We start from the raw sequence: 27,431 nt of genomic DNA, 5'->3' as shown, positions 1-27,431 counted from the left end.
CTGACCTCAACCACCTCCACCACCTCAGCAAACGAGGATTTTTTTTGATTTAACTTGGCGCCTCATCGGCCTCCTCGCTAAAACCTAGACAGGACCTTCATATATCCCAAATGTAAGTAATTCTGCGATGTGCATTAGGATAAAATAAAGGACGAGAAGGCAGGTAGAGCCAGATGAAAATGCAGCCGTTGCCATGCCCACATCACATGAACCTCCCGAATTTTGATTTTTAAGAGTTAAAATCTATTTTTCACTTGCCAGCCAAGTTCCAGATCTGACAATAGAATAATCCAATAGAGAATGGTCTGAGGCTCTGCTTTCTTTTTAAAATGTGTTTAAATTAGAATTTTAGATGCATATATTGCCAGCAATCCTTATCTTATGTGTGTAATGTATATCTGAAAAGACCATTGTGTTAAAGAGAGAAAGATTTTCATTTACATTGTGTTAAATAAATACATCCTTTCCAGCTTGCCACCGCTACAGATTGTACAGCTCACTAACACTCCAACCCACCTTCACTCCCAACCCTCCAGCCGCTCGCTCCCTCTCCCACTCCCCAGCCGCTCGCTCCCTCTCCCCACTCCCCAGCCGCTCACTCCCTCTCCCCACTCCCCAGCCGCTCACTCCCTCTCCCCACTCTCCCCACTCTTCAGCCACTCGCTCCCTCTCCCCATTCTCCCGCTCGCTGCCTCTCCCCACTCTCCCGCTCGCTCCCTCTCCCCACTCTCCAGCCACTCGCTCCCTCTCCCCACTCTCCCGCTCGCTGCCTCTCCCCACTCTCCCGCTCGCTGCCTCTCCCCACTCTCCCGCTCGCTCCCTCTCCCCACTCTCCCGCTCGCTCCCTCTCCCCACTCTCCAGCCACTCGCTCCCTCTCCCCACTCTCCCGCTCGCTGCCTCTCCCCACTCTCCCGCTCGCTCCCTCTCCCCACTCCCCAGCCGCTCGCACCCTCTCCCCACTCCCCAGCCGCTCACTCCCTCTCCCCACTCTCCCCACTCTTCAGCCACTCGCTCCCTCTCCCCAGTCTCCAGCCCACCTCCACTCCGAACCCTCCAGCCGCTCACTCCCTCTCCCCACTCCCCAGCCGCTCCCTCCCTCTCCCCACTCTCCCGCTCGCTCCCTCTCCCCACTCTCCCGCTCGCTCCCTCTCCCCACTCTCCAGCCACTCGCTCCCTCTCCCCACTCTCCCGCTCGCTCCCCTACTCCTCCCACTCTCCCGCTCGCTCCCTCTCCCCACTTCTACCCCGCTCGCTCCCTCTCCCCACTCTCAGCCACTCGCTCCCTCTCCCCACTCTCCCGCTCGCTCCCTCTCCTCACTCTCCCGCTCGCTCCCTCTCCCGCTCGCTCCCTCTCCCCATTCTCCCGCACGCTCCCCCTCCCCACTCTCCCGCTCGCTCCCTCTCCCCACTCTCCAGCACTCGCTCCCTCTCCCCACTCTCCAGCCACTCGCTCCCCCTCCCCACTCTCCCGCTCGCTCCCTCTCCCCACTCTCCAGCCACTCGCTCCCCCTCCCCACTCTCCAGTGCTCGCTCCATCTCCTCATTCATCTGCTCGCTCCCTCTTTCCGCTCACTCCATCTCCCCATTCATCCGCTCGCTGCCTCTCCCCACTCTCCCCGCTCGCTCCCTCTCCCCATTCATCCGCTCGCTCCCTCTCCCCACTCTTCAGCCACTCGCTCCCTCTCCCCACTCTCCAGCCACTCGCTCCCTCTCCCCACTCTCCAGCGCTCGCTCCCTCTCCCCACTCTCCAGCCACTCGCTCGCTCTCCCCACTCTCCAGCGCTCGCTCCCCCTCCCCACTCTCCAGCGCTCGCTCCCTCTCCCCACTCTCCAGCCGCTCGCCCGCTCTCCCCACTCTCCCACTCGCTGTCTCTCCCCACTCTCCAGCCACTCGCTCCCTCTCCCCACTCTCCCGCTCGCTCCCTCTCCCCACTCTCCCGCTCCCTCCCTCTCCCCACTCTCCCGCTCCCTCTCCCCACTCTCCCGCTCGCTCCCTCTCCCCACTCTCCCGCTCGCTCCCTCTCCCCACTCTCCCACTCGCTCCCTCTCCCCACTCTCCAGCGCTCGCTCCCTCTCCCCACTCTCCAGCCGCTCGCTCCCTCTCCCCACTCTCCAGCCGCTCGCTCCCTCTCCCCACTCTCCAGCCTTTCGCTCCCTCTCCCCACTCTCCAGCGTCTCACTCCCTCTCCCCACTCTCCAGCGACTCACTCCCTCTCCCCACTCTCCAGCCGCTCGCTCCCTCTCCCCACTCTCCAGCCTTCGCTCCCTCTCCCCACTCTTCAGCGACTCACTCCCGCTCCCCACTCTCCGCTCGTGCCTCTCCCCACTCCCAGCCACTCACTCCCTCTCCCCACTCTCCCGCACACTGCCCCTCCCCACTCTCCAGCCGCTCGCTCCCTCTCCCCACTCTCCCGCTCACTCCCTCTCCCCACTCTCCAGCCGCTCGCCCGCTCTCCCCACTCTCCCACTCGCTGTCTCTCCCCACTCTCCAGCCACTCGCTCCTTCCCCCACTCTCCCGCTCGCTCCCTCTCCCCACTCTCCCGCTCCCTCCCTCTCCCCACTCTCCCGCTCCCTCCTTCCCCACTCTCCCGCTCGCTCCCTCTCCCCCACTCTCCGCGCTCGCTCCCTCTCCCCACTCTCCACCTCGCTCCCTCTCCCACTCACCCTCGCTCCCTCTCCCCACTCTCAGCCGCTCGCTCCCTCTCCCACTCTCCAGCCGCTCGCTCCCTCTCCCCACTCTCCAGCCTTTCGCTCCCTCTCCCCACTCTCCAGCGTCTCACTCCCTCTCCCCACTCTCCAGCGACCTCACTCCTCTCCCATCTCCAGCCAGCTCGCTCCCTCTCCCCACTTCAGCGACTCACTCCCGCTCCCCACTCTCCGCTCGTGCCTCTCCCCACTCTCCAGACCACTCACTCCCTCTCCCCACTCTCCGCACATGCCCCCCCCACTCTCCAGCCGCTCGCTCCCTCTCCCCACTCTCCCGCTCGCTGCCTCTCCCACTCTCCACGCCTCTCCACTCCGCTCGCGCCTCTCCCCACTCTCCAGCCCCTCCCCACTCTCCCGCTCTCTCCCTCTCCCCACTCTCCGCTCGCTGCTTCCCCACTCTCCCGCTCGCTGCCTCTCCCCATCTCCCTGCCGGCTCGCTCCCCTCGCCCCACTCTCCCGCTCGCTGCCTCGCCCCACTCCAGCCGCACGCTGACTCTCCCCATTCTCCCGCTCGCTGCCTCTCCCCACTCCAGCCGCTCGCTCTCTCTCCCCACTCTCCCGCCCGCTACCACTCCCCACTCCCCAGTCGCTCGCTCCCTCTCCCCACTCTCCCGCTCGCACTCTCTCCCCACTCTCCCGCTCGCTCTCTCTCCCGCTCGCTCCCTCTCCCCACTCTCCAGCCGCTCGCTCCCTCTGCCCACTCTCCCGCTCGCTCTCTCTCCCCACTCCAGCCGCTCGCTCCCTCTCCCCACTCTCCCGCTCCCTCCCTCGCCCCACTCTCCAGCCGCTCCCTCCCTCTCCCCACTCTCCACCCGCTCGCTCCCCACTCTCCAGCCACCCGCTCTCCCCACTCTCCTGCTTGCTCCCACTCCCCACTCTCCAGCCAATCGCTCTCCTCACTCTGCAGCCGCTCGCTCTCTCTCCCCACTCTCCCGCTCACTGCCCCTCCCCACTCTCCAGCGCTCGCTCCCTCTCCCTACTCTCCAGCCGCTCGCTCCCTCTCCCCACTCTCCCGCTCGCTCCTTCTCCCCACTCTCCCGCTCCCTCCCTCTCCCCACATTCCAGCCGCTCGCTCCCTCTCCCCACTCTCCAGCCACTCGCTCTCCCCACTCTCCCGCTCGCACGCTCTCCCCACTCTCCCGCTCGCACCCTCTCCCCACTCTCCCGCTTGCTCTCTCTCCCCACTCTCCCCGCTTGCTCTCTCTCCCGCTCGCTGTCTCTCTCCCCACTCTCCAGCCGCTCGCTCCCTCTCCCCACTCTCCAGCCACTCGCTCCCTCTCCCCACTCTCCAGCCGCTTGCTCCCTCTCCCCACTCTCCCGCTCACTCCCTCTCCCCACTCTCCAGCCGCTCGCTCCCTCTCCCCACTCTCCCGCTCACTCCCTCTCCCCACTCTCCAGCCGGCTCGCTCCCTCTCCTCCACTGTCCCGCTCGCTCCCTCTCCCCACTGTCCAGCGAATGCTCCCTCGCCCCACTCTCCCGCTCGCTCCCTCTCCCCACTCTCCAGCCGCTCGCTCCCTCGCCCCACTCTCCCCGCTCGCTCCCTCTCCCCACTCTCCAGCCGCTCGCTCCCTCGCCCCACTCTCCCGCTCGCTCCCTCTCCCCACTCTCCAGCCGCTCGCTCCCTCTCCCCACTCTCTAGCCGCTCGCTCCCTCTCCCCACTCTCCCGCTCCCTCCCTCTCCCCACTCTCCCGCTCCCTCCCTCTCCCCACTCTCCCGCTCCCTCCCTCTCCCCACTCTCCCGCTCCCTCCCTCTCCCCACTCTCCCGCTCGCTCCCTCTCCCCACTGTCCAGTGAATGCTCCCTCGCCCCACTCTCCCGCTCGCTCCCTCTCCCCACTCTCCAGCCGCTCGCTCCCTCGCCCCACTCTCCCGCTCGCTCCCTCTCCCCACTCTCCAGCCGCCCGCTCCCCACTCTCCCTCTCTCTCCCTCCATCCACTCTCCCGCTCGCTCCCTCTCCCAACTCTCCAGTCGCTCGCTCCCTCTCCACACTCTCCAGCTACTCGCTTCCTCTGCCCACCCTCCAGCCACCCGCTCTCCCCACTCTCCTGCTCGCTCCCTCTCCCCACTCTCCCGCTCGCTCCCTCTCCCAACTCTCGAGCCGCTCGCTGCCTCTCCCCACTCTCCAGTCACTCGATCCTCTCCCCACTCTCACGCTCGCTCCCTCTCCCCACTCTCCCGCTCCCTCCCTCTCCCCACTCTCCCGCTCCCCACTCTCCTGCTCGCTCCCTGTCCCCACTCTCCCGCTCGCTCCCTCTCTCCACTCTCCCGCTCACCGCCTCTCCAACTCTCCAGCCACACTCCAGCTCACCATGCATCTTTCTTCCTCAATCCTCCTGCTCGCAGCTTCCCTCTGGTGTTTCCTCTTGCTTATTGTTTCTCTCCCCACATCTCCACTGTGCGCAAGGTTATTGTCACACTTTTGGCATGGCCACCCGAACTTTCATCTGCAGATATTTTCAAAAATATTACTGATGAAAATATATTCATAAATTGAATTGATTCACCATCAGGGTTTAAGTTAGGGCTCCAATGTTTATTAAAAGAAGTATCTGGCCTTTGTTTCCTCAGCATGGTGATCAGTGGAAGAAGGATGAGTGCACCAGTTGTATTTGTGACCATGGTGACATTAGGTGTCATATCCAGACATGCCGATCATTGACTTGTGAAAAGGTAATTACAACTCACCTGGATGGAGCAAAGCACATGTTCATCTATGGCATATCACACAGAGGATTTTCCTGTCCTGCACCTGGGTACTACACAGAAAGGAAGTTTAGAGAGCTTGCTCATTGTGAGGTGCACAATCCCTCTCTATGGCAGTGTCTAGGCAATTCAATGTCTCAAGGAGCAGGAACAAAACACTCTGTCTGTCTATGTGTTAACTTCATGTCTGCATGTATTGAGTGAACAAGTCCACTGGCAAATTCCTTGGCTGGAGAAACCAGGAAACGACCAATTAGTCACCGGGCCTTTGGCAGAATATCAACTGTAATAACGCCGTGTAAATAGGGCTATCACCCAAGGTACAATGGTAGATCAGGGGACCCCTCTGAGGGGTAAAGTTAGCAAATATGAGAATTTCTGTCCAACTGAAAATATAATCGTTTCTATACATTTTAAATTGTATTTTCCAAATATGAATGACCATTAATTGTTACGTCTGGATTAGTTGAGCTTATGGTTGTGAAGTCAGTTGTGAATCAGCGCCAAACAGATAGCTCTGATAGCATCATTGGATGTTGCTCAGTTTAGTTTGGTGCCATGTAGGTTTGGATTTGAATTCTTTTTTTTTAAGGGGCAATTTAGCATGGCCAATCCACCCACCCTGCACATCTTTGGGTTGTGGGAGTGAGACTCACGCAGGCATGGGGAGAATGTGCAAACTCCACTTGGTCAGTGACTTGGGGCCAGGATCGAGCCCGGGTCCTCGGGGCTGTGAGGCAGCAGTGTTAACCACTGCACCACTATGCTGCCCTTGGGTTTGGATTCTGACAAGCCAGTGTCAGTGAGTCACTGCCTGGATTTTATGCTGCAACGTTATCTCCCTTACGCTGGTGGTAGACCTGTAGACCCAGAAAAATCTAGTTTGATGAGTCTCCGGTTGCTGTAAGGACTATGGATCTAACAGCATTTATGTTGGAAGTTGGTTTACGCATGTGGATTTCTTGGACTCCGGACGAAAAGGTTTTTCCACAAACCTGTCCAGCCATTTCAAGTAAAGATGAATGCCTGGCTAATTGTTACAGCAGTCACAGAACACAGTAACAACGGTTATCAGGATGCTTTTGCATATGTAAGCTGATAACAAGAGCATAAAAGCAGATTGGAACCATAAAAGGTTTATGGCAGAATAAGAGGGCATTTGGACCATCATGTCTGCCCAGCTGATAAACGAGCCATTCGGTCTAATCCCACTTTTCAGCCTTTGGTCCCAAGCCCTGCTTGTTACGGGGCTCCTGGTGCATATCCAGACACCTTTTAAATGAGTTGAGGGTTCCTGCCTCTCCTACCCTTTTAGGCAGTGAGTTCCAGACTGCCACAATTCTCTGGGTGAATAAATTATTCCTCATCTCCCTGCTAATCCTTATACCAATCGCTTTAAATCTCTGCATCCTTACCAATGACCGCTCTGCTAAAGTAAATACACACTTCCCATTCATTGTACCCAGGCCCCTCACTATTTTGTACATCTCAATCAAATCTCCCCTCAACTCCTCTGTTCCAAGGAGAACGACCCCAACCTATCCAATCTTTCCTTCTAGCTGCAATTTCCTAGTCCTGGCAGCATCCTCATAAACATTCTCTGTACCCTCTCTAATGTGATTACTCCTTTCTGTAATGAGGTGACCAGGACTTAACACAGTTCTCAAACTATGGCCTAACTAATGTTTTTTATATAGTTCCAGCATAACCCTCTTGTATTCTCTGCCTCGACGAATGAATTAACGGATTCCATAAAGGATTCCATAACAACCTTATCAACCTGTCCTTTGATTCATGCACTTTCATGTTTCATGAGCAGTAGAATGCTTGTTTTTCCAAAAATATACTTTGTTCATAAAATTTGTAGGACTCTTTTCACCACTGACCAAGCTTTATCATGCTGGTTGCTTGAAAGTTTTGCGAGCAGTCTGCTTAAATTTCATGCAAAGCGGAAGGTTTCGCATCCTGATTAAAGGCTGTGTTTTGGCTATGAGCAAATGTTAAACGTCCTCACCTGTTGTTTGATATGGCAAACCCAGCAGATGTACCTTTTGAAATGAATGAACTGTAAGATTTTTGGGTGTTCCCAAAATATCCCAGGAAACTGATCCTCGTCTGTCTAGGAATTACGGTCTATATAAGTTTGTAGGTTTGGGTGGCAGTTTCAGTCAAAGTGTGCAGTTATGAGAAGCTTTTTTCCACTGCCCTGAGGCTTAGTGTGTTTGTCTGTGTAGGTGGGATCATTCTGAAGAATGTGCAGAGAGATAAAGAGTGCTGAGCTTCAATCCTCCCAAGCATGATGCACATCTAGTTTTAACTTGTGGCATTTAACTCAAGGACTCTCAAGTATAAAGGAAAAGAGCACTTTATAAATAAAAGTTTGAAATTTTACAGAGGGAGGAAGATCTCACTTTCTGACACAGTGGCATTTTTCACTCAGATTCTGCTTGTTATTCAGTTTAAGCCTGTTTGCAAACTGAGCATTTTATAAATACGTTTGGATCATAATTAATAACAGCGTCCAATTCTTAAGGGCAGATAAGGAATTGGTATTTTGAATTTGCTGAAGGTTATTATTCTGTGTGCTTATTTGTGGCTTGGAGCTTGGGAACATAGGAATTAGGAGCAGGAGTCAGCAATTCAGCCCATCAAGCCGGCTCCGCCATTCAATCATGGCTGATCCCTTCCTGGTCTCCAATCCACCTCCCTTCCTGTTCCCAATATAGCTTTAGCCCATTAAAAAAAAAAATCAGAAATATATCTTATCTCCTTCTTGAAACCATTTAATAATAATAACCTTTTATTGTCACAAATATGTAGTTACTGCAAACGGCCCCTAGTCGCCACATTCCGGCGCCTGTTCAGGTAAGCTGGTACGGGAATTAAACCCGCGCTGCTGGCCTTGTTCTGCACCACAAACCAGCTGTCTTAGCCCACTGAGCTAAACCAGCCCATACTGACCCAGATTCCACTGCACTTTGGGGCAGCGATTTCAACAAATTCACCACCCTCTGCGAGAAGTAGTTCCTCCTTGCAAATGTATATTTCTAATTGTACATTAAGTCACAGCTGTAAAATAACGTCCTGGCGTAGAGGAATTAGGCGATCACATGAATAAATATAACCATGGATAAAATGATTTGGAAGATGGGTTGAAAGGCATGAATGAAAACCTGTTCTAGGGTCATTTGAATGCCAAGTTAAACTATCTAATGGTCAAGGTTAATGTCAGTGTTTTTCTGCCCAGTTGTAAGCTTCAGATCCCATTTTCTTTTGTTGTTTTACACAGGGATAGCGAAGACCATTTTAGTCTATTGAATTTCCAATTTCTGTCTGTGCCCAAGTGACAAGAAGCCCAACACACTTGAGGAAGGTTTTAACCCGCAGAAAAGGGTGGGTTTGCTTTGGCTGGGATGTCAAAATGTGAATCTCAAACTTTAAATCCATTGACTTGAATCTGCCCGCTTAGAATGTGTATGCAGATAGTTAGAGGGGTGGGTTAGAGTTAGGGAGGTGTGTTGCTCATATAATTATTCTAATGAAGTTGCATGCCTCACATGTTGATTCCAGTTTAAATTTAACTCTGGTCCGGCAGGTTTCCCAGAAACATGGTAATTAAAGGGTGGTAAAGAATCGTGATCCGCTCGGAGTTCTGGAAAGACACTTGCTTGCTGAATCCAGAAGGAGCAGGAGTAATCTCCAACATGCTCTCTCTGGCCCCAGCTAGACTCTCTCGCCCCTGAAATCAACCTTTCTGATCTCCCTCCAGACCCTGATTTTTCCCTCACCGAAACCTCCAATTTGTCCATGAGCCTCTAATCCCCTAATATCTTCCCTAACACAGTCGTTGTGATACCTTTCTTCTTCCTCTTTAATCCCCAGCTGTAGCTTGGCACCAAAGCACCAAAGGCCTATCCACTCACTTTACTGTTAGCCTCTCTTAGGTTGCAGCTGGGATACTGAGACAAAAAGTGTTATCAGATCCTGCTGTTAAATTCAGCAGGGCCAGATGGAAACCTAAAATAAAAGCAAAATACTGTGGGTGCTGGAAATCTGAAATACAAACACAAAATGCTGGAAAAACTCAGCAGGTCTGGCAGTATCTGGAGAGAGAAGGAGAGTTAAAGTTTCAAGCCCGTATGACTCAGACTCAAAATGTTAACCCTTTCTCTCTCTGCAGACGCCAACAGACCTGCTGAGGTTTTCGGTATTTTCTATTTTTATTCCAGATGGAAACTTGGGGTGAAATTCTCCGACCCCCAGCAGGGTCGGAGAATCGCCTGGGGCCGCCGGAAATCCGGCCCCCACCGTGGCAGAGATTCTCCGCCACCCGGGAAGTGGCGGTGGCGGGAATCTCGCCACTCCGATCGGCGAGGCCCCTGTGGCGATTCTCCGGCCCGGATGTGCCGAAGTCCCGCCGCTGGGAGGCCTCTCCCGCCACTGAGGTTTGAACCACCTCTGTAACGGCGGGATCAGCGGCGCGAGCGGGCCCCTGGGGTCCTGGGGGGGGGGGGGGCGGGGGGGGGGGGCGATCGGACCCCGGAGGGTGCCCCCACGGTGGCCAGGCCCGCGATCGGGGCCCCCCGCTCAGACTCCGGGCCAGTGCCCTGCGTGCACTATTTCTCTGCCACGGCCTCCGCCATGGCGGAAGCGGAAGAGAAACCCACATCGCGCATGCGCCTACCGGCGAAAGCCTTTCGGCCAGCCCCGCTGCCGGGGGCGCCGGTCTTTTGCGCCAGTCTTCTGGTGCCAACCGCTCCGGCGCGGGGCTGGCCCCCAAAAGGTGGGGAGAACTCCCCACCTTCGGGGAGGCCCGACCCCTGAGTGGTTGGCGCCACTCCCCTACGCCGGGACCCTCCATCACGCCGGGTAGGGGAGAATCCAGCCCCTGTTCTTCCAAGTTTCCCAAATGCACGTAGCCACCCCCCTGCTTCCTCCTTGGTATTGGGGCCATTGTGTACATCCCTTAAGATGCCAAAATGAATCTCAATTTTGATATTTAGTAATTATTTTCACAGGGACTGAATAAAGTCAGAAGATCTGGACACTGCTGCGAGGAATGCGTGTCTGGAAAAGGGAACTGCCTGTATGAAGGTGTCATCAGGTATCATGAAGAGATGTGGAATGTAACTGACTGCGAGTTCTGCATGTGTGAGAGAGGACAGGTCATCTGTCAGACTGCCGAATGTGCCAGAGTGGAGTGCTCGTGGGTAAGGGAGCCTGTTTCCTATGTTGTCATTGAACAATGGTGGTCTGGCTTTGCAGCAATTGGTCAAAGAGCTGCATTTCTTTTTTAAAAAGTCATCTGAATGAAGTGCTACAAATATTCAGGTGTTCAGTCGGGTTATTCCGAATTATCTGCACGTCATTGAACTTGGCATCCTGAAAGTATGGTATAATGCTTAAAAAATTTAAATAGGAGGGCTGATGACGACAATGCGCATCATGCCGTACAACTACACAATAGCACAGTGGTTGGCACTGATGCTTCACAGCGCCAGGGACCCGGGTTCTGGTCCATGGAGTCAATACGTTCCCCCTGTGTCTGTGTGGGTTTCCTCCGGGTGCTCTGGTTTCCTCCCACAGTCCAAAGCTGTGCTAGTTAGGTGGATTGGCCATGATAAATAACCCCTCAGTGTCTAAAGATTGGGCGGGGTCACAGGCATAGGGCGGGGGAGGGGCGGGGAGCTAGGTAGGGCGCTATTACAGAGGGTTGGTGCAGACTCAATGGGCCGAATGATCACCTTCTGCAGTAGGGATTCTATAATGACTTGAATCAAGGAAAAAGTAATTACTTCTCAAATCATAGCACTGATGCACTTTGAAGCAAATTTGCCCTCTATTCCCAGCCACATGCATATTAAGTGTACTTGAAACTTAACTCATCAAGCACTGGTATTTCTGGTTCAGTGATGCCTGACCGGTTCACAAAATGGGTAAATATGAAAATATGTTGTTCACCCTTCAAGGCGAAGGTGACCCTGTCCATCATTTTAAGATGATGAACATAATTTGCCTATGAATTGGATTATAGTGAGGGAGATTGGCACAAAGTCTTACGACTGGGGGTAAATCTGGTTGTAGTAGATGACCAAGACGTCTTCTGTGTCTTGTCGAGCTCTCCCCATTCACTGAACTGTTCTGAACTGTTTTTTTTTTTAAATTTAGATTACCCAATTATTTTTTCCAATTAAGGGGCAATTTAGCGTGGCCAATCCACCTACTCTGCACATTTTTGGGTTGTGGGGGCGAAACCCACGCAGACACGGGGAGAATGTGCAAACTCCACACGACAGTGACCCAGAGCTGGGATCGAACCTGGGACCTCAGCGCCGTGAGGCGGTTGTGCTAACCACTAGGCCACCGTGCTGCCCTTTTCTGAACTGTCTTGATGGTTGAACCTGAAATGGTCTTCCACCTAATCTGCTGGAATCAGTCTTCGCATGCCAGAGTCGACAAATCCTTATGTCTTCGAGGGCAAGAGATCCAATGGGTGTTCTCACCAAGTTTGACCTGTCCATTGCAGCGGTATACTGTGCATGCCAACAATTACTTGGACCCACAGTTAAGAACTGGGTATGGCTGAGGACAAACACAGCATGAGCCACTCCCAACGAGTAGCAAATCCACCTGTGGGAGCTGATATCTCTTCTACCCCCAACCCGTTGCCAGAATTTTGGGCATTTCTGGACGAATTTGGGAATTAAGCCCATTGCACCCTCTTTAGCTCCAACAGTGGCCACATCTGTGGAAAAGTATTCAACCCAGGGAATTGATTCCAAATTTTATCACTAATTCTTCAGCCACTAAAGAAGCTTTGGCTCGAACAAACAATATATCAGTCTGATTTTCTGCTGGGCAGTCAGGCATCACTCTTTTTACATCTTAGTTGGCATGGATTTCTCACCCCGGCTATTTAAATTATCCAACCCACAATTTGGGATTTTGGGGAGTTACATCTGTATTTGAGAGAAAACTTATCCTTCATTTTAATACAGGTATGTGGACTCGAGATAGAAACATATCTAATTAATCTTTATTTATCAATACACTCATACAAGCCCAACATATGCAAGAATTATGAGATTGGTGTCAATTCCACTTACAAGAACAGATTCAGTGGCCCCTGTGAACTGCCTCCTCTGGCAGCTTAAAGCAGTCACATCCACTACTGTACATTTAAATGTTAAATTATGTAAGGTTAGTATAGTATCTAAGTGCATGCGCAGGACATGTAGTTAGGATGCAAAATGCAGGGTTAATATTTAAACATGTTAGTGGTCATAAAGGCCACCTGCCAGTGGCTCATGCACCTACTCATTAACAATATTATCTCTTTATAGTTCTCTGACCATTCCACATGCTTAATCAATCAAAGTTGGCCTTCAAAATATTTGCTGCTTTATCTCTTCAGATGTTTATTATACGGAGACCTCCTCCTGCCTTTAAGGATATCTTGGCATCTATTCAGCAATTAACATTCCATTCTGAGGTCATCCTTACCATCTCAATGTGGCATTTCTGCCTGCCAAGGGTTCATTATAATCCACTTTTCCCTGTACCATAATTGGAGCCTATCCTGTCTAAATGCTGCTGACCTAGTTTCATAATCCTTAAACTTCTGTGGTGAAGAAGACTCCCAGAATTCTGGGCTCAAGCTATTACTATTAATGTGTTCCTTTGCCAGTATCCAGTTTTACACTTGTATAAATTGTGGTAATCATTATCTGATTTAAGTAAATGTTTGTCATCATCTGCAGGGTGAAGAATTGCTGCATTTGCCTGGAAAATGCTGTCCTGAATGTCTGTCAGTTGCCAGTTACTGTGTTTATAAAGAGCAAGTTAAGGAGGTGAGTCCTTAATACGTGTAGAGTGTACTCAGAATCAAATGGAAGATGTTTCAAGGAAAGCATGGTTACGTGCATACACAGTAATCGCTCATGTGAAACACGCCTAATGAAGGAATAATTGGATTACATTGTGAAACCAGAGGTGTCCACGAATTAACTATGAATTAAATACATGATTTGGTCCACAAAACTCCTGATGGTCCTTTCTGGTTTTGTGCACTTGCATGCAAAACCTTTGGCTAAACTGGGAGTTTGCTGGGATATTAAAATCTCAGGATATTCAGGCCACATTCTGTTTTTTGTCCCAGGAAACGTTTATTGGTACTTCCTGACGCTGTTTAGCTGGAACCGAAGGTTTGGGATTACAAGCAATCCAAATATTGGCAGTAGCCTATGAGAAGTTGCTTTTGTAAGCAACTCCTTGGGCAGATTTCTCCCCCAAAATAACTAAATGTAATTTTGGGTGGGGAAACCGGTGCAAATCGTGTTGGCTGTTTCGGTGCGATTCCTATCGCATTCCTCCCACACTTAGTTGTTTTTTTGGAGCCGGGGAGAAATCCACCGAAAATCACAAGGACACCAGTTAGTCTGGCCTCAAAGAGACCTCAAAGTGAGACTTCAGGCCCCCCACCCCCAAGGATTGTTGGAATCAGGGCATTGAGGCCCTCCTATAGAATTTCCCTTCAGGCCCCAACCCTTTTAGCTGGCATCAGCCCCCCTTCTGAGCAATACCCCCAATATGGGGTTGCCAAATGCCAGCTCCCCCTTTATGCCCCCTCAATCCTATCCCCCCCCCCCCCCCCCCTTCATGGTCCCGGCCCCCTTCATGGCAACACCCCCTTTCAAGCCTCACTCCTGGGCAGTACCCCCTGGCACTTGGGCACTGCCAAGTTGCACTGCTAGGGTGCCATGTCCCAAACCACCCAGGGCTTCAATGGCCTCTGAGACCCCAGGTGTGTCAAAATGCTGGTCTCTGGTGGTGGAGACCAGTAGCTATTCCTGCCGCCTCAGCTGTGTCAGCGGGGGGGAGATTTGGGACGTCAGTCTGAGCATCATTAAATACTCATTTAAATATTCTTGCTCACCTGGGATTGCGTCAGGTGTTGTGGGCCTGGAGCATCGCACTCCATTTGACCCACAGGGCAAACCTCGTTTAGGGGCTCTCCAGGAATAGCAGGATGTGCGCCGGGCACAATACAGGTGGAGAAGCATTTCCCCCCCCCCATATCTCTGCCTTTGCCCAACATAATTCTTCCACTGTTTCAAAGGGGTAGAACTGAGAGTGTTCAGACACAAAGACAAAGCCAGGATTAACCAGGGACTAAGGGCCCAGTGAATAATCTTCAAGGAGGAAGCAATGCTACAATTGTAGACTACCAATTAAATCCAACCAAGTCGAGAACAAACAGGCTTGAGGATTGAACCAAACGGCTGGAGACCAAGATGGATGACAGAGGGTCCTGAGAGAGAAATGAAGTGGGGGGGGAGTCCTCCAGTGCCATTTTGTTTAACTAAAAAATTGGTGCAGGGGGAGGGTGTTTGTTCATATCCCACAACCCCTCAACTATGCCACTGCTTCCTGGATTATGACCATCCGTATTTTCAAATATATCTCGTAACATTGCCTTGAGGTTCTCTCAGTACAGAAATCTGAGCCACAATCTGATTAAATACCGTGAACAATCACACTATAAAGAGTAGAGAAAAATAGTTAATTTTTGTTGCATAGGGAGTCTCATAATATTTGTATTTGGAGCTCGCATTTCTATATAATCATATACAGCCCACTCAGTAGTTCTGGCATGTATATCCAGTCTCTAGTTCCAGAACATTTAAGTATGCTTGATTAAGTTATGAAAATAAGTTCATTAGAACTATTTGAAAGAATAAATTGAATGAGGACATTACAAATTTAATTATCAGCGATGTTCCTGGTGAGGAGCTTTGCTGAACACACATTGAAGTTTTAGGTGAGCATTGTAAATGATTGTCTGTCTGCTTAAATCAGTGGTCAAGGGGTCATGCACAACACAAACACAAATTTCCAATTTATGCTTCCACTGGGCAAAGCTTTCCAGCAACACAAAATGACCTGTTATAATTAAATCCTGAAGGATTTTATGGAAGCAAAAAGGATTATATTAAATTAAGCTACTTTGCACAGATTTTATTCAGCAATCTCAATGACAAGTTGAATCTATTGCTCTCTAATTTAGAATTTTTTCTGCAGAATATCCTCTGTCTCAATTGTTAGTGATTTTATGAACATACAAAATAGGGCAGAAGTGGGCCTTGTGGCCCTTTGAGCCTTCTCTGCCATTCAGTAAGATTATAACTGACCTGTATATGTTGAGTTGAACATTCTCCATCTACCCCCGATAACCTTTGATTCCCTTGTCTAACAAGAATCTATCTACATCTGCCTTAAAAGTATTCTGCAACTCATTTTTCCATGGTCATCTGAAGCAGAGGGTTCCAAAGTCACAAAACACTCAGCAAAAAAATTATCCCTGCCTCTGTCCTATGAGAACTACTCCAAAATTTACAACAGTGCCCCCTAGGTTTGGACTCATCCACAAGAGGAAACACTCTTTCAACATCCATCTTGACAGGGGCAGCACCTGTAGCACAGTGGTTAGCACAGTTGCTTCACAGCTCCAGGGTCCCAGGTTCGATTCCCGGTTTGGGTCACTGTCTGTGCGGAGTCTGCACGTTCTCGCCATATCTGCGTGGGTTTCCTCCGGTGCTCCGATTTCCTCCCACAGTCCAAAGATGTGCAGGCTAGGTGGATTGGCCATGCTAAATTGCCCTTAGATTAGGTGGGGTTGCTGGGTTACGGGATGGGGTGGAGGTGTGGCCTTAAAGAGGGTGCTCTTTCCAAGAGCAGGTGCAGACTCGGTGGGCCGAATGGCCTCCTTCTGCATTGTAAATTCTATGAAGACCATGCAGGATCTTACGTACTTCAATCAAGTCACTCCTCACTCTTCTAAACTCCAGTGGAAACAAGCCCAGTCTGTCCACATTTTCCTCATAAATGAACCTGCTTATTCCAGGTATCAATCCAGTACACCTCCTCTGAACCACCTCCAATGGATTTACACCCTTCTTTAAAAGGGAGTCCAAAACTGCACACAGTATTTGAGATGCGGTCTCACCAATGCCCCGTATAACTGAACCATAGCATCCTTACTTTTTTATGTTGAATTCCTCTTATCATAAAGACTAACATTCCATTGGCCTTCATGATTACATGCTGAACCTTCATACCAACCTTTTGGGACTTATGCACAAGAACACCTAAATCTCTCTGCACTGCAGACATTCTCCATTCAAGTAACGCTCTGCCTTTTTGTTCTTCCTTCCAAAGTGAACAACATTTTCCCACATTATACTACATCTGCCAGATTTTTGTGCACTCGTTCAACCTCTATATCCATCTGCAAATTCTGTGTCTTTCCAATATGCTTTCCTTCCTCTCTTTGTGTCATCTGCAAATTTAGCCACCATGTCTGCGCTTTCCTCATCTAAGTCATTGATGTAAATTGTAAGAGGTTGAGGCCCCGGCACAGGCCACTGTGGGTCTCCACTCAGCATACCCTGCCAATCAGACAGAGATCCATTTATACATACACTCTGTTTTCAGACAGCCAGCCAATTTTTAATCCAGGCTAATATGTTACTTCCTGCACCATTTTTGTTCGGATGAGGCTTCTGCACTTTCTCGCACCCCTTGCCTACTTCCCTAGGCTCAGATTATTTTAAGTAATTTGTGTGGCACGAGGGTGATGTATAATACTTGTACGGGCTGGCAGTGGTGTTGGGGAGCTGAGGGAGCATCTCTGACTGGATGGGAAGAGGAAATTTGTGGCTCCTTACTCCAGCATGACAGTGGACTGAGGAGTAAAATATGTTGCATTTTCAGAAAGTTGTTCCGCTTATGAATGTTTAAATAGATCTCTTGCTTTTCTATCAAATAAATCTTGTGCAATGCATTTACTTAGATCTTTTACTTATGGCAACTGTGAAGTGAACTGTGATGAGGCAGTTCCTGCAAGTTCCACGACTGCCAGAAATCAGGTACTGTAGAGTGATAGGGATGGTGCAATCGCTTCCAGAGAAATAGAGGCCAAACAGTCAGATAAGGAATGGAAGTACACAACTTCAGCTTCGAAATGCTGATACTAACATTGAGATGAAGTAGCAGAAATCCAGATGAAGTAGTTCCAATACATGTTTTAGCTTGTGCCGTTTGACAAACATTCATCACTGAGAGACACCTTTAGTAACATCTGCCAATGGCTCATCCTCTGGGGATCTTAGACCCTTCAAAGCTCCTGATGTGCTGTGAATGTCAAATGTGACCTGGATATTCGTCTCGCATTGAAAGATTACATCTGTGTATGCTCTAGGCTTATTAAATATCTGTATGTAAGTTAATCCTGGGCTCAAACAGTGCTCCATGTATAATTGATACTACAAGAGATGTTTTTTCCTTTGTGTTGGGCTAGATTTGTTTGGAGTTGCTGCTTTAGGTGCTAACCTTGGTTCAGTGGAAACACACACTTACCTCTGAGTTAGAACGTTGTTGAGTCACGCTGCACTTTGATTTGTGCACATAATCAAGGCAAACTCTTTACTTCATTGTGAGTAGTATCATTAAGATGAGACATTAAAGCAATGTCCTGCGTCCTCTCAGTTGGACATAAAGCATCCAATGGCATTCTTTGAAGAAAAGTGAGGGGCAGTAGATATTCTTAACTGACTTCACTAAAGCTGTTTAGTCAGTCATCACATTGCTATTTATTGGACCCTGCATTGTAAACTGGCTACAAAATACTTCATTGGCTACAAAGGAGTTTTAATCCCGAGCTAGGCTTTATTTAAACCTGAAACGTATTTCACCTACGTCAGGGCTTTTTAACTTATTAGTTTGCAAACTGTTCATCTATATTACCATGAAACCCTTAAACATTCCGTCTGGATTTCCCAAATTGTAGGACTATAATTGATTAAACGCATGTAGCTGTACACGCGTCTATTCCCAATTTCACCCCCATTATGCATAGATGGGATTTCACTCTACAAATATGCAGCAAATATATGGGCAATTAGTATGGAATCTGTCACAAGAATATCTACCATCCAAATAATTTTACACTAATCCACAGTACCGCCATTTATGTTAAGGGCCAGGAAGATGAGAAGGTTATCTGCTGGGTACAAACACTACCTACCATGACTGCTTACCCCATTGAGGAATCGATGGACAAGACCTGAAGAAAATATTTCAAGTGCACAGAGCCAGAAGAGTCTTAGTGTTCCAGATTATCCGCATCTTGAAACAATGTTTTAGATGTCTGGAACCATGGGGGCAGTGCGCAGTACAAACTAGCTAAGATGTCCTTAAGTACTGTTGCTTGCTGGACTTCCGGTGGCGGCGATGACGTAGGAAGCCGCACATTTGGGAGCTCCCGTTTCAAACGGACTTTTCGGCTCTTTTTAGAGCCCAAAACTGAACTTTTTCGACGTCTCCCGGTGGGAGAAGGTGTGCTGATCGACTTTCCCCGCAGTTCATGACTCAAACTCAGAGTGGAAGGGGGGGAAAAATGGCAGCAGCTCCCCAGAAAAAACGGGGGAAGGAATCCAAGATGGCGGCCGGCGGAGCTCCAGAGGAGTGGAAGCAGTGGGCCCTGGAGCAACAAGCTGCTCTCCTGCGCTGTTTTGCAGACTTCAAGGCTGAGGTACTGAGCTCTCTGCAGGAAACAAACAGAAGGCTCTTGGAGATTCAGACAACCCAGGGTGCTGCCATCAAGGAGTTGCAGACGCAGACCACTGAACGAGAGGAGGAGGCCGGGATCCTCGTGAGTAAGGTGGAGGGACACGAGGCACTCCACAAGAAGTGGCAGGACCGCTTCGAGGAATTTGATCACCACATGAGGCGGAAACATCTGCGGATCTTGGGCCATGCGGAGGGGCTGGAGAGGTCGGACCTGACAGCCTACGTGGCTACAATGCTGAACTCACTAGTGGGGGCCGGGTCTTTCCATCTGCCCTTGGAGCTGGAGGGAGCACACAGAGTACTGGCCAGGAGGCCTAAGGAGAATGAACCCCCGCGTGCGGTGCTGGTGAGGTTCCACCGGTTCAGTGATCGGGAGTGTGTGCTGCGCTGGGCCAAGAAGGTGAAGAGCAGCAACTGGGAGAATGGGGTAGTACGGATCTACCAGGATTGGAGTGCGGAGGTGGCTAAGCGGCGGTCAGGGTTTAATCGGACGAAAGAGGTGCTTTACAGGAAGAAGATTAAGTTCGGAATGTTGCAGCCTGCGCGCCTGTGGGTAACTTATTCGGACTGGCATTATTATTTCGATTCCCCGGAGGAGGTGTGGGCCTTCGTGCGGACGGAGAAACTGGACTTGAACTAGGGGTTGGGGGTTGCGGGGTCGGTTGTAATACTTTATTGCTGGATTCTGCATTATTTATGGGGGTGTTGTTCTGTTACGTTTTTTGCTGTGGGGCATTGTTTGAATTTTGTATCTTGCGGGAAGGGTTGGGGGGGTTTGTTGTATTCTATGTCGGGTTGGGGGTATGGAGTGGGGCTGGTATTTGGGAGCTGCGTCAGAAGGGTGTGGTGGGGCAGTGCAAAAGCGCGGGCTTTCCTCTGGTTTCTCATGCTGCGGGGCTGGGGGGTGGAGACGATGACCGGGGAGGCGGGGCCTTAACTGGTTCTTCCCCGCGCTGGAACGGTGCCTGGAGGAGGGATAGGATGGGGGATGATCCCACTTTGGGAGGGGTCGGGTTATTGGCGGGGGTTTCCGGGGTCAGCAGAAGTTAGCTGACCCACGGAAGTACAATGGAGGACGGTTTGCGGCTAGGAGGGTTCCTAGCCTGGGGGGGGAGGGAGGGGGGGAAAGGGGAGTACAGGGTTGCTGCTGGCAGAGTCAGGAAGGAGCTGGTGGGGGCCGGGGGGGACAGAGGTGAGGTGTTGTTGCTGTGGGGACTGGGTCGGGCAGGGGGTGCTGGCCTGGGGCGGGCAGTCGACGGGCTATGGCTAGTCAATGGGGGAGGGGGGACGGGATGCCCTCTGATCCGGTTGGTCACCTGGAATGTGAGAGGATTGAATGGGTCGGTGAAGCGGTCGAGGGTACTTGCTCATCTGAGGGGGCTAAAGGCAGATGTGGCAATGCTTCAGGAGACCCACCTGAAGGTGGCGGACCAGGTCCGTCTGAGGAAGGGATGGGTGGGGCAGGTTTTCCACTCTGGGTTGGATGTGAAGAACCGCGGAGTGGCGATTTTGGTGGGGAAAAATGTGTCGTTTGAGGCATCGGAGGTGGTGGCGGATAAGGGGGGTAGGTATGTTATGGTTAGGGGCAGGCTACAAGGAGAGAAGGTGGTACTTGCTAGTGTGTATGCCCCAAATTGGGACGATGCGGGCTTTATGAGGCGCATGTTGGGACGGGTCCCAGATCTAGAGGCGGGAGGTCTGATCATGGGGGGGGACTTCAATACGGTGTTGGATCCTTCACTGGATCGGTCCAGCTCTAGGACAGGTAGGAGGCCGGCGGCGGCCAAGATACTGAGAGGGTTTATGGACCAGATGGGTCGGGTGGATCCATGGTGGTTTGTGAGGCCGAGGGCACGGGAGTACTCTTTCTTCCACTGCAGATGGTGAAATTTGAATTCAATAAAAATCTGAAATTTAAAATTCAGTGATGACCATGAAACCATTGTCGTTAAAACCCATCTGGTTCACTAATGTCCCTTGGGGAAGGAAATCTGTCGTCCTTACCTGGTCTGGCGTACATGTGACTCCTGATCCAAAGCAACGTGATTGACTCTTAACTGCCCCCTCGAGGGCAATTCGGGATGGCTTGCGATTTCCACATCCCATGAACGAATTAAAGAAAAGCAACCATGGTTTCTGACTGTGTGGAGGAGTTACCCAGTCTGCATTTGGTTTCCCCCGTGTCAAGGAGACTGCTTGTCCGCAGTGATTACAGTACAAGTGCTGCTTTGCCTGTAAGGAGTCTTTTTGCCTTGGACAATGAGGAGAGAGGAGGCAAAAGGACAGGGATACAGTGCCTGTGATTGCATGGAAGGAGGTGGGGTGATAGAGGAGTGGACCAGTGTGTCACAGAGGGAATGGTCACTTTGGAGCGCTGACCGGGAAGGGAGGGGGAGATGTATGTGGAGGTGGTGGAAATGACAGAGAATAATCCTTTGAATGTGGAGTCTGCTGGGGTGGAAAATGGGGACAAGGTGAACCCGATCCTGGTTCTGGAAGGAAAGGGAAGAGGTGAGAGTAAAAGTACGGGAAATGGGTCAAACATGGTTGAGAGTCCAGTTAATTACAGTCGGGGGAATCCAAGTCAGGCCAGCAGCACGGTTCAATTCCCGTACCAGCCTCCCCGAACAGGTGCTGCAATGTGGCGACTAGGGGTTTTTCCACAGTAATTTCATTTGAAGCCTACTTGTGACAATAAGCGATTTTCATTTATTTCAGTTGCGGCAAAAGGAAGACATGTCAGAATTCCCATTGTGGAAGATAGCATGTTCATTTCAGTATGCCCCAGTGCAAACTTGAAGAACAGCACCTCATCTTCTGATTAGGTACTTTTCAGCAATTTGGAATGCTGTTGGGGTACTGCGAATGGTGCTGCTGGAACACTCGCCTGAGAGGGGAGGGAAGGCGCAACAGGCCCCTGCCACGGTGTAGAATGGTTGGCAGTACTGGATAAAGTTGAATATAAATCATTTTCCCTTTCTATTCTAAGTTTGATGTTTTGACTGATATTAGTTGCTTAAATGAAATCCATCAAAGTAACCCTCCCCACCTCTTTTTTAATTTGTCTATTCATATTTGGTTTAACAGGAAATCTGTCATGGTAAGTTGAAGGAAAATATCTAGGTTGATAGCAAAAATATTTTAATAGTAATTCCGTAGTTAATAATTACTCTTGATGAATGCAGTTTCTTTATCAGCTGCTGGGACAAATGTTTGTTTATGGTCTCCATTGAATCTGATCTGAGCATTAAATCAAAATGGCAATCTTGAGTGTTTGATATTAATTCAATATATTTTTCCAATGTGCCAGTTTGTTATTCTGTTTCATTTGATTAATATTATGATAATGTGAAGTCTAGTTTTCACTTTCAAAAATTAGGCTTTCGACAGTCAAAAGAAAAGTAAACCAAGGTTTTGGTATATTAACAATTTATAGTGCACATGCAGGAGAATGATAAACAGAATTTGGAGGTATTGTGTGGCAAAACAGTCCATGAAAATGTAACTTTTTCTGTCCAGCAGTGCAGGAACATTCTGTTCTTAATAGCCTGTTCACAGTACAGAGTAATGAAAAGTCACAGTGCAAGTATGTGCAAAGAAAAGTAAAGATATAGATTCCTAAAAAAGAAAGCGGAAGAACTTTGAATAAGTCTTCATCTTTACCATGTGGGTGGCGATAGTGAAGAAGAGCATCACTTGTTATAGAATTCACCCAATTATCATTCCATTGACTTCAATAGAATGAAAACTGTACTGATTCTTTAATGACTGAGCCACCAGATTAGTGACTGGGTGGTGAAAATTTGAATTTACCACATGTTCAAATCAGAAGAAACCTTTTGCGCATAATTTATTAATAATTACCTTTTTTCTCTCAGGCACATCATTCAGATTTGAAAGGTGAAAAACATTTGCAGGTATGTAAATTGTTTTGTGATTCTTTTGAGTAAAAATGCAACAGTGAAAGAAGCACTATCAGAGCTGAAGTAATAACCTTTTAACCCACAAGCACCACTGTTTGGATGGAAGTCTAAAAACTGATGGACATCAATTCATTCGAGACGCTGAGTAGAATTGAACCGGTGCTTTAATAGACTAAAATTGTGCCAACCTGTAGCTCTAACCCTAACCCTAACCCTCCCGCACTGCAAGACTGTTCCAAATCGACGGGCTTTATACCTCCTCAGAGGGGCGGAGCCACAGGCAGAGCCAACAGCAGCACCAATAACAACATTCCAACAGTACAACAGCAACAACCAATAACAGAACAGCAATAACAGTAAGTATATACAACAGTGGAGATAATGATAGTACTAGAACAGACGAACAATAGTGAACATATATACAACAGCCTTACGTAGCCATACGTGGCTCACCACGTTCACCCCCCCGTTATGAAAAAAGTCTGGCGGGGCTGAAGCGGACTCACAAGTTCAGTCTCACAGGAGGATGAATTGTTCGCTGCGAACGCCTCAGTTCCGGCTACGGCGTGGACACTGGCGTCGAGACCTTCGGCTGCGGGAGCACATCGTCCGCACAACAGGGTCCCGGATAGGGTGACGACGCAGAGGCAGGGCTAAAGGACCCTGTGGGAGATGTTGGTGAAGGTGTGGGTGGGGAGCTGAGTTGGGAGATGGCTGGGAGGGGTGCGGTGCTAATGGGCACGGGGGTACCCGCGGGAGCCAGGTCCTGGAGGGAGACTCTGTCCTGTCGTCCATCTCGGTGTGCCACATACGTGTACTGAGGGTTTGCGTGGAGAAGCTGAACCTGCTCAACAAGGGGATCGGCCTTATGGCTCCTTGCATGTTTCCGTAGGAAGACCGGCCCAGGTTTTGTTAACCAGGCCGGGAGCGAGACCCCGGAGATCGACGTCCTGGCAAAGACAAATAGACAGTTGTGAGGGGTATCATTTGTGGCAGTACACAGAAGTGACTAGATGGAGTGGAGCGTGTCAGGGAGGACCTCCTGCCAGCGGGAGACTGGGAGACTTCTAGACCGTAGGGCCAGAAGGGCGGCCTTCCAGACTGTAGCATTCCCTTTCTCCACCTGCCGTTCCCCCGGGGGTTGTAGTTGGTAGCCCTGCTCGAGGCGACGCCCTTACTGAGCAGGTACTGATGCAGCTCATCACTCATAAAAGAGGAGTGCCGATCGCTATGTATATAGGCGGGGAAACCAAACAGGGAGAAAATGCTGCGCAGGGCCTTGATGACAGTGGCAGAGGACATATCAGGAAAAGGGATTGCAAACAGGAAGCGGGAGTACTCATCAACAATGTTGAGAAAGTACACATTACGGTCAGTGGAGAGGAGAGGCCCTTTGAAGTCCATGCTGAAGCGTTCAAAAGGCGGGAGGCCTTCACCAGGTGAGCCTTGTCCGTCCGATAGAAGTGCGGCTTGCGCTCTGCACAGATTTGGCAATCTCTGGTCACAGCCCTGACATCCTCAGTGGAGTAGGGCAGGTTGCGGGCCTTGACAAAGTGAAGAAGCCGGGTGACCCACGGGTGACAGAGGTCGATGTGGATGGCCCGTAACCGGTCTGTTTGCGTGCTGGCGCATATACCGTGGGACAGGGCATCTGGGGAATCATTGAACTTTCCAGGGCGACACAAGATGTCGTAGTTATAGGTGGAGAGCTCGATTCTCCACCGCAAAATCTTGTCATTCTTAATCTTGCCCCGCTGTGTGTTATTAAACATGAAGGCAACTGACCGTTGGTCTGTGAGGAGAGTGAATCTCCTGCCGGCCAGGTAATGCCTCCAGTGTCGCACACCTTCCACAATGGCTTGTGCCTCCTTCTCGACGGAGAAGTGTCGAATCTCGGAGGCATGGAGTGTACGGGAAAAAAAGGCGCCAGGCCTTCCTGCCTGGTTGAGGGTAGCGGCCAGGGCAAAGTCGGACGCATCGCTCTCCACCTGGAACGGAAGGGATTCATCCACAGCGAGCATCGTGGCCTTGGCAATGTCGGCTCTGATGCGGTTGAAAGCCAAACGGGCCTCAGCCATCAGGAGAAAAGTGGTGGACTTAATGAGTGGGCGTGCCTTGTCCGCGTAGTTGGGGACCCACTGGGCATAATACGAGAAAAACCCCAGGCATTGTTTCAGGGCCTTGGGGCAATGGGGAAGGGGGAGCTGGAGAAGGGGGTGCATGCGGTCGGGGTCGGGCCCAAGGACACCGTTTTCCATGACATAGCCGAGGATGGCCAGACGGGTTGTGCGGAAAACGCATTTCTCCTTATAGTAGGTTAAATTAAGGAGTCGGACGGTGCGGAGGAATTTGTCTAGGTTCGCGTCATGGTCCTGCAGGTCATGGCCACAGATGGTGACATTATTCAAGTACGGGAACGTGGCCCGCAGCCCGTACTGGTCCACCATTCGGTCCATTGTTCGTTGGAAGACCGAAACCCCATTGGTGACACCAAAGGGGACCCGAAGGAAATGGAAGAGGCAGCCATCTGCCTTGAAGCCAGTGTACTGGCGGTCGTCAGCCGGATAAGGAGCTGGTGGTACGCGGACCTCAAGTCTACCGTAGAGAAGACTCGATACTGCGCAATCTGCTTGACCATGTCAGATATGTGTGGGAAGGGGTACGCATCGAGTTGCGTGTACCGATTGATCGTCTGACTGCAGTTGACTACCATCCGGATCTTCTCCCCGGTCCTGACAACCACCACTTGCGCTCTCCAGGGGCTGTTACTAGCCGCGATGATCCCTTCCTCCAGGACCAGCTGAACCTCTGACCTGATGAAGGCCCTGTCCTGAGCACTGTACCGTCTGCTCTGCGTGGCGACGGGCTTACAGTCTGGGGTGAGGTTCGCGAAGAGCGAGGGAGGGGCGACCATCAGGGTCGCGAGGCTGCAGATCGTGAGAGGGGGCAGGGTTCCCCCGAATTTTAGAGTTAGGCTTCTGAGGTTGCACTGGGAATCTAAACCGAGAAGGAGGGGAGCGCAGAGATGAGGAAGGACGTAGAGCTTAAAGTTAGTGTACTCCACGTCTTGTATTGACAGGTTTGCGACGCAATACCCCCGGATCTGCACGGAGTGCGAACCGGAGGCGAGGGATGTAGTCTGCGAGACGGGGAGGACCTGTATATCCGGGTGGACGCAACTATCTGTGCTCCCGGGGTCGAAGAGGCAGAACGCCTCCTGCCCGTTGAGTTTGACGGCCATCATAGAATTTCGCAGATGGTAAGGCCGGGACTGGTCGAGCTGGACCGAGCTGAGGTAATGCGGAGGACAATCTGTGGCAGCAGCGTGATCACAACATGGCGGCGTCGACGATGTCGGCCAAGATGGCGACCCCCACGGGTCGCATGCGGCGGATGACGCGTTGGAAGGGGGCAGTCCCGGCAGGCATGATGCCACGTTGCAAGGTCTGTGAGCCTCAGGCCGGCCCTGACAGGCTTTTGATTTTTGGGCTTTAGAGCGCAAAATGACCTTTCTTGTCGCACTCATTACACACAGCGCTGCATGCTGGGCAGTGCTGCCGGGGATGCTGGCCCTACCCGTAGAAATAACAGCAAGGTCCTCCGGAGCTGGCCGGCAGCCGCGCGGCGCAGGAGTGAGGTACGCCTGGGTCGGGTGATGGCTTCGCCTATGACGTCCCTGAGGATGGCCGCGTGGTCGGATGGGAAGGCCTTGAGGCTCTAATGAGGTATTCAGCTTCACTATCGCCTTGAGGTCTGAGAGCCCCTTTTTCGAGGAGGCGCTGCCGGATATAGCTGGACTGGACTCCAGCCACATAAGTGTCCCAAATCATTAGATCCGAATGCTCCGATGCAGAGACCGCCCAGCAGTTACAACTGTGGGCGAGTAACCTCAATTCACGAAGATATTCTGCGAGTGACTCATCCTGGCGCTGACGCCGCGTGGTCAGGAGGTGCCGAGCGAGAACCTTGTTGACTGGCCTCAAAATTGTCCCTAGAGTACGTCTACAGCCTCCGTATACAAGGCCGCGTCCCTGATTAACTGGAAGATCCTGTGGCTCACCCAGGCGTTGAGGAGACGCTGTTTGAGTGCCGGGGAAACCACAGCAGTCGAGGAGTCGAGGTAGGCCTCGAAGCAACTGAGCCAATGCTCAAAGATAGCCAACGCTTCAGCGGCCTGTGGGTCCAGTTCGAGACGTTCAGGTTTGAGGGCATCATCCATTATCAAAAACCTTTAGTCTATTAAATTGATGGGCATCAATTCAGTCGAGACGCTGAGTAGAATTGAACCGGTGCCTTAATAGATTAAAAGTGTGCCAACCTGTAGCTCCTCCCGCACTGCAAGACTGCCCCAGATCGACGGGCTTTATAACTCCTCAGAGGGGCGGAGTGGACAAAACTATCTGTGCTCCCAGAGTCGAAGAGACAGGACGCCTCCTGCCCGTTGAGTTTGACGGCCATCATAGAAT

The 27,431-nt window shown here is 51.0% G+C and overlaps 1 protein-coding gene across 1 annotated transcript in view; it reads left to right on the top strand.

The window, feature by feature from the left end:
- The window catches only part of fras1 (Fraser extracellular matrix complex subunit 1), a 601,677-nt gene that overhangs the window by 236,524 nt on the left and 337,722 nt on the right, over positions 1-27,431 (top strand). The window contains exons 8-11 of the mRNA XM_038791813.1: positions 5,279-5,380; positions 10,432-10,623; positions 13,174-13,263; positions 22,921-22,959. Of these exons, the coding sequence (XP_038647741.1) occupies positions 5,279-5,380; positions 10,432-10,623; positions 13,174-13,263; positions 22,921-22,959 (423 nt within the window). The remainder of the gene's footprint in view (positions 1-5,278; positions 5,381-10,431; positions 10,624-13,173; positions 13,264-22,920; positions 22,960-27,431) is intronic.

The sequence above is a fragment of the Scyliorhinus canicula genome, chromosome 3 (genome assembly GCF_902713615.1).
Source record: "Scyliorhinus canicula chromosome 3, sScyCan1.1, whole genome shotgun sequence".
NCBI lineage: Eukaryota > Metazoa > Chordata > Chondrichthyes > Carcharhiniformes > Scyliorhinidae > Scyliorhinus > Scyliorhinus canicula.
The sequence above is the reverse complement of the archived record's forward strand: the minus strand, read 5'-3'. Positions and strand labels throughout refer to the sequence as shown.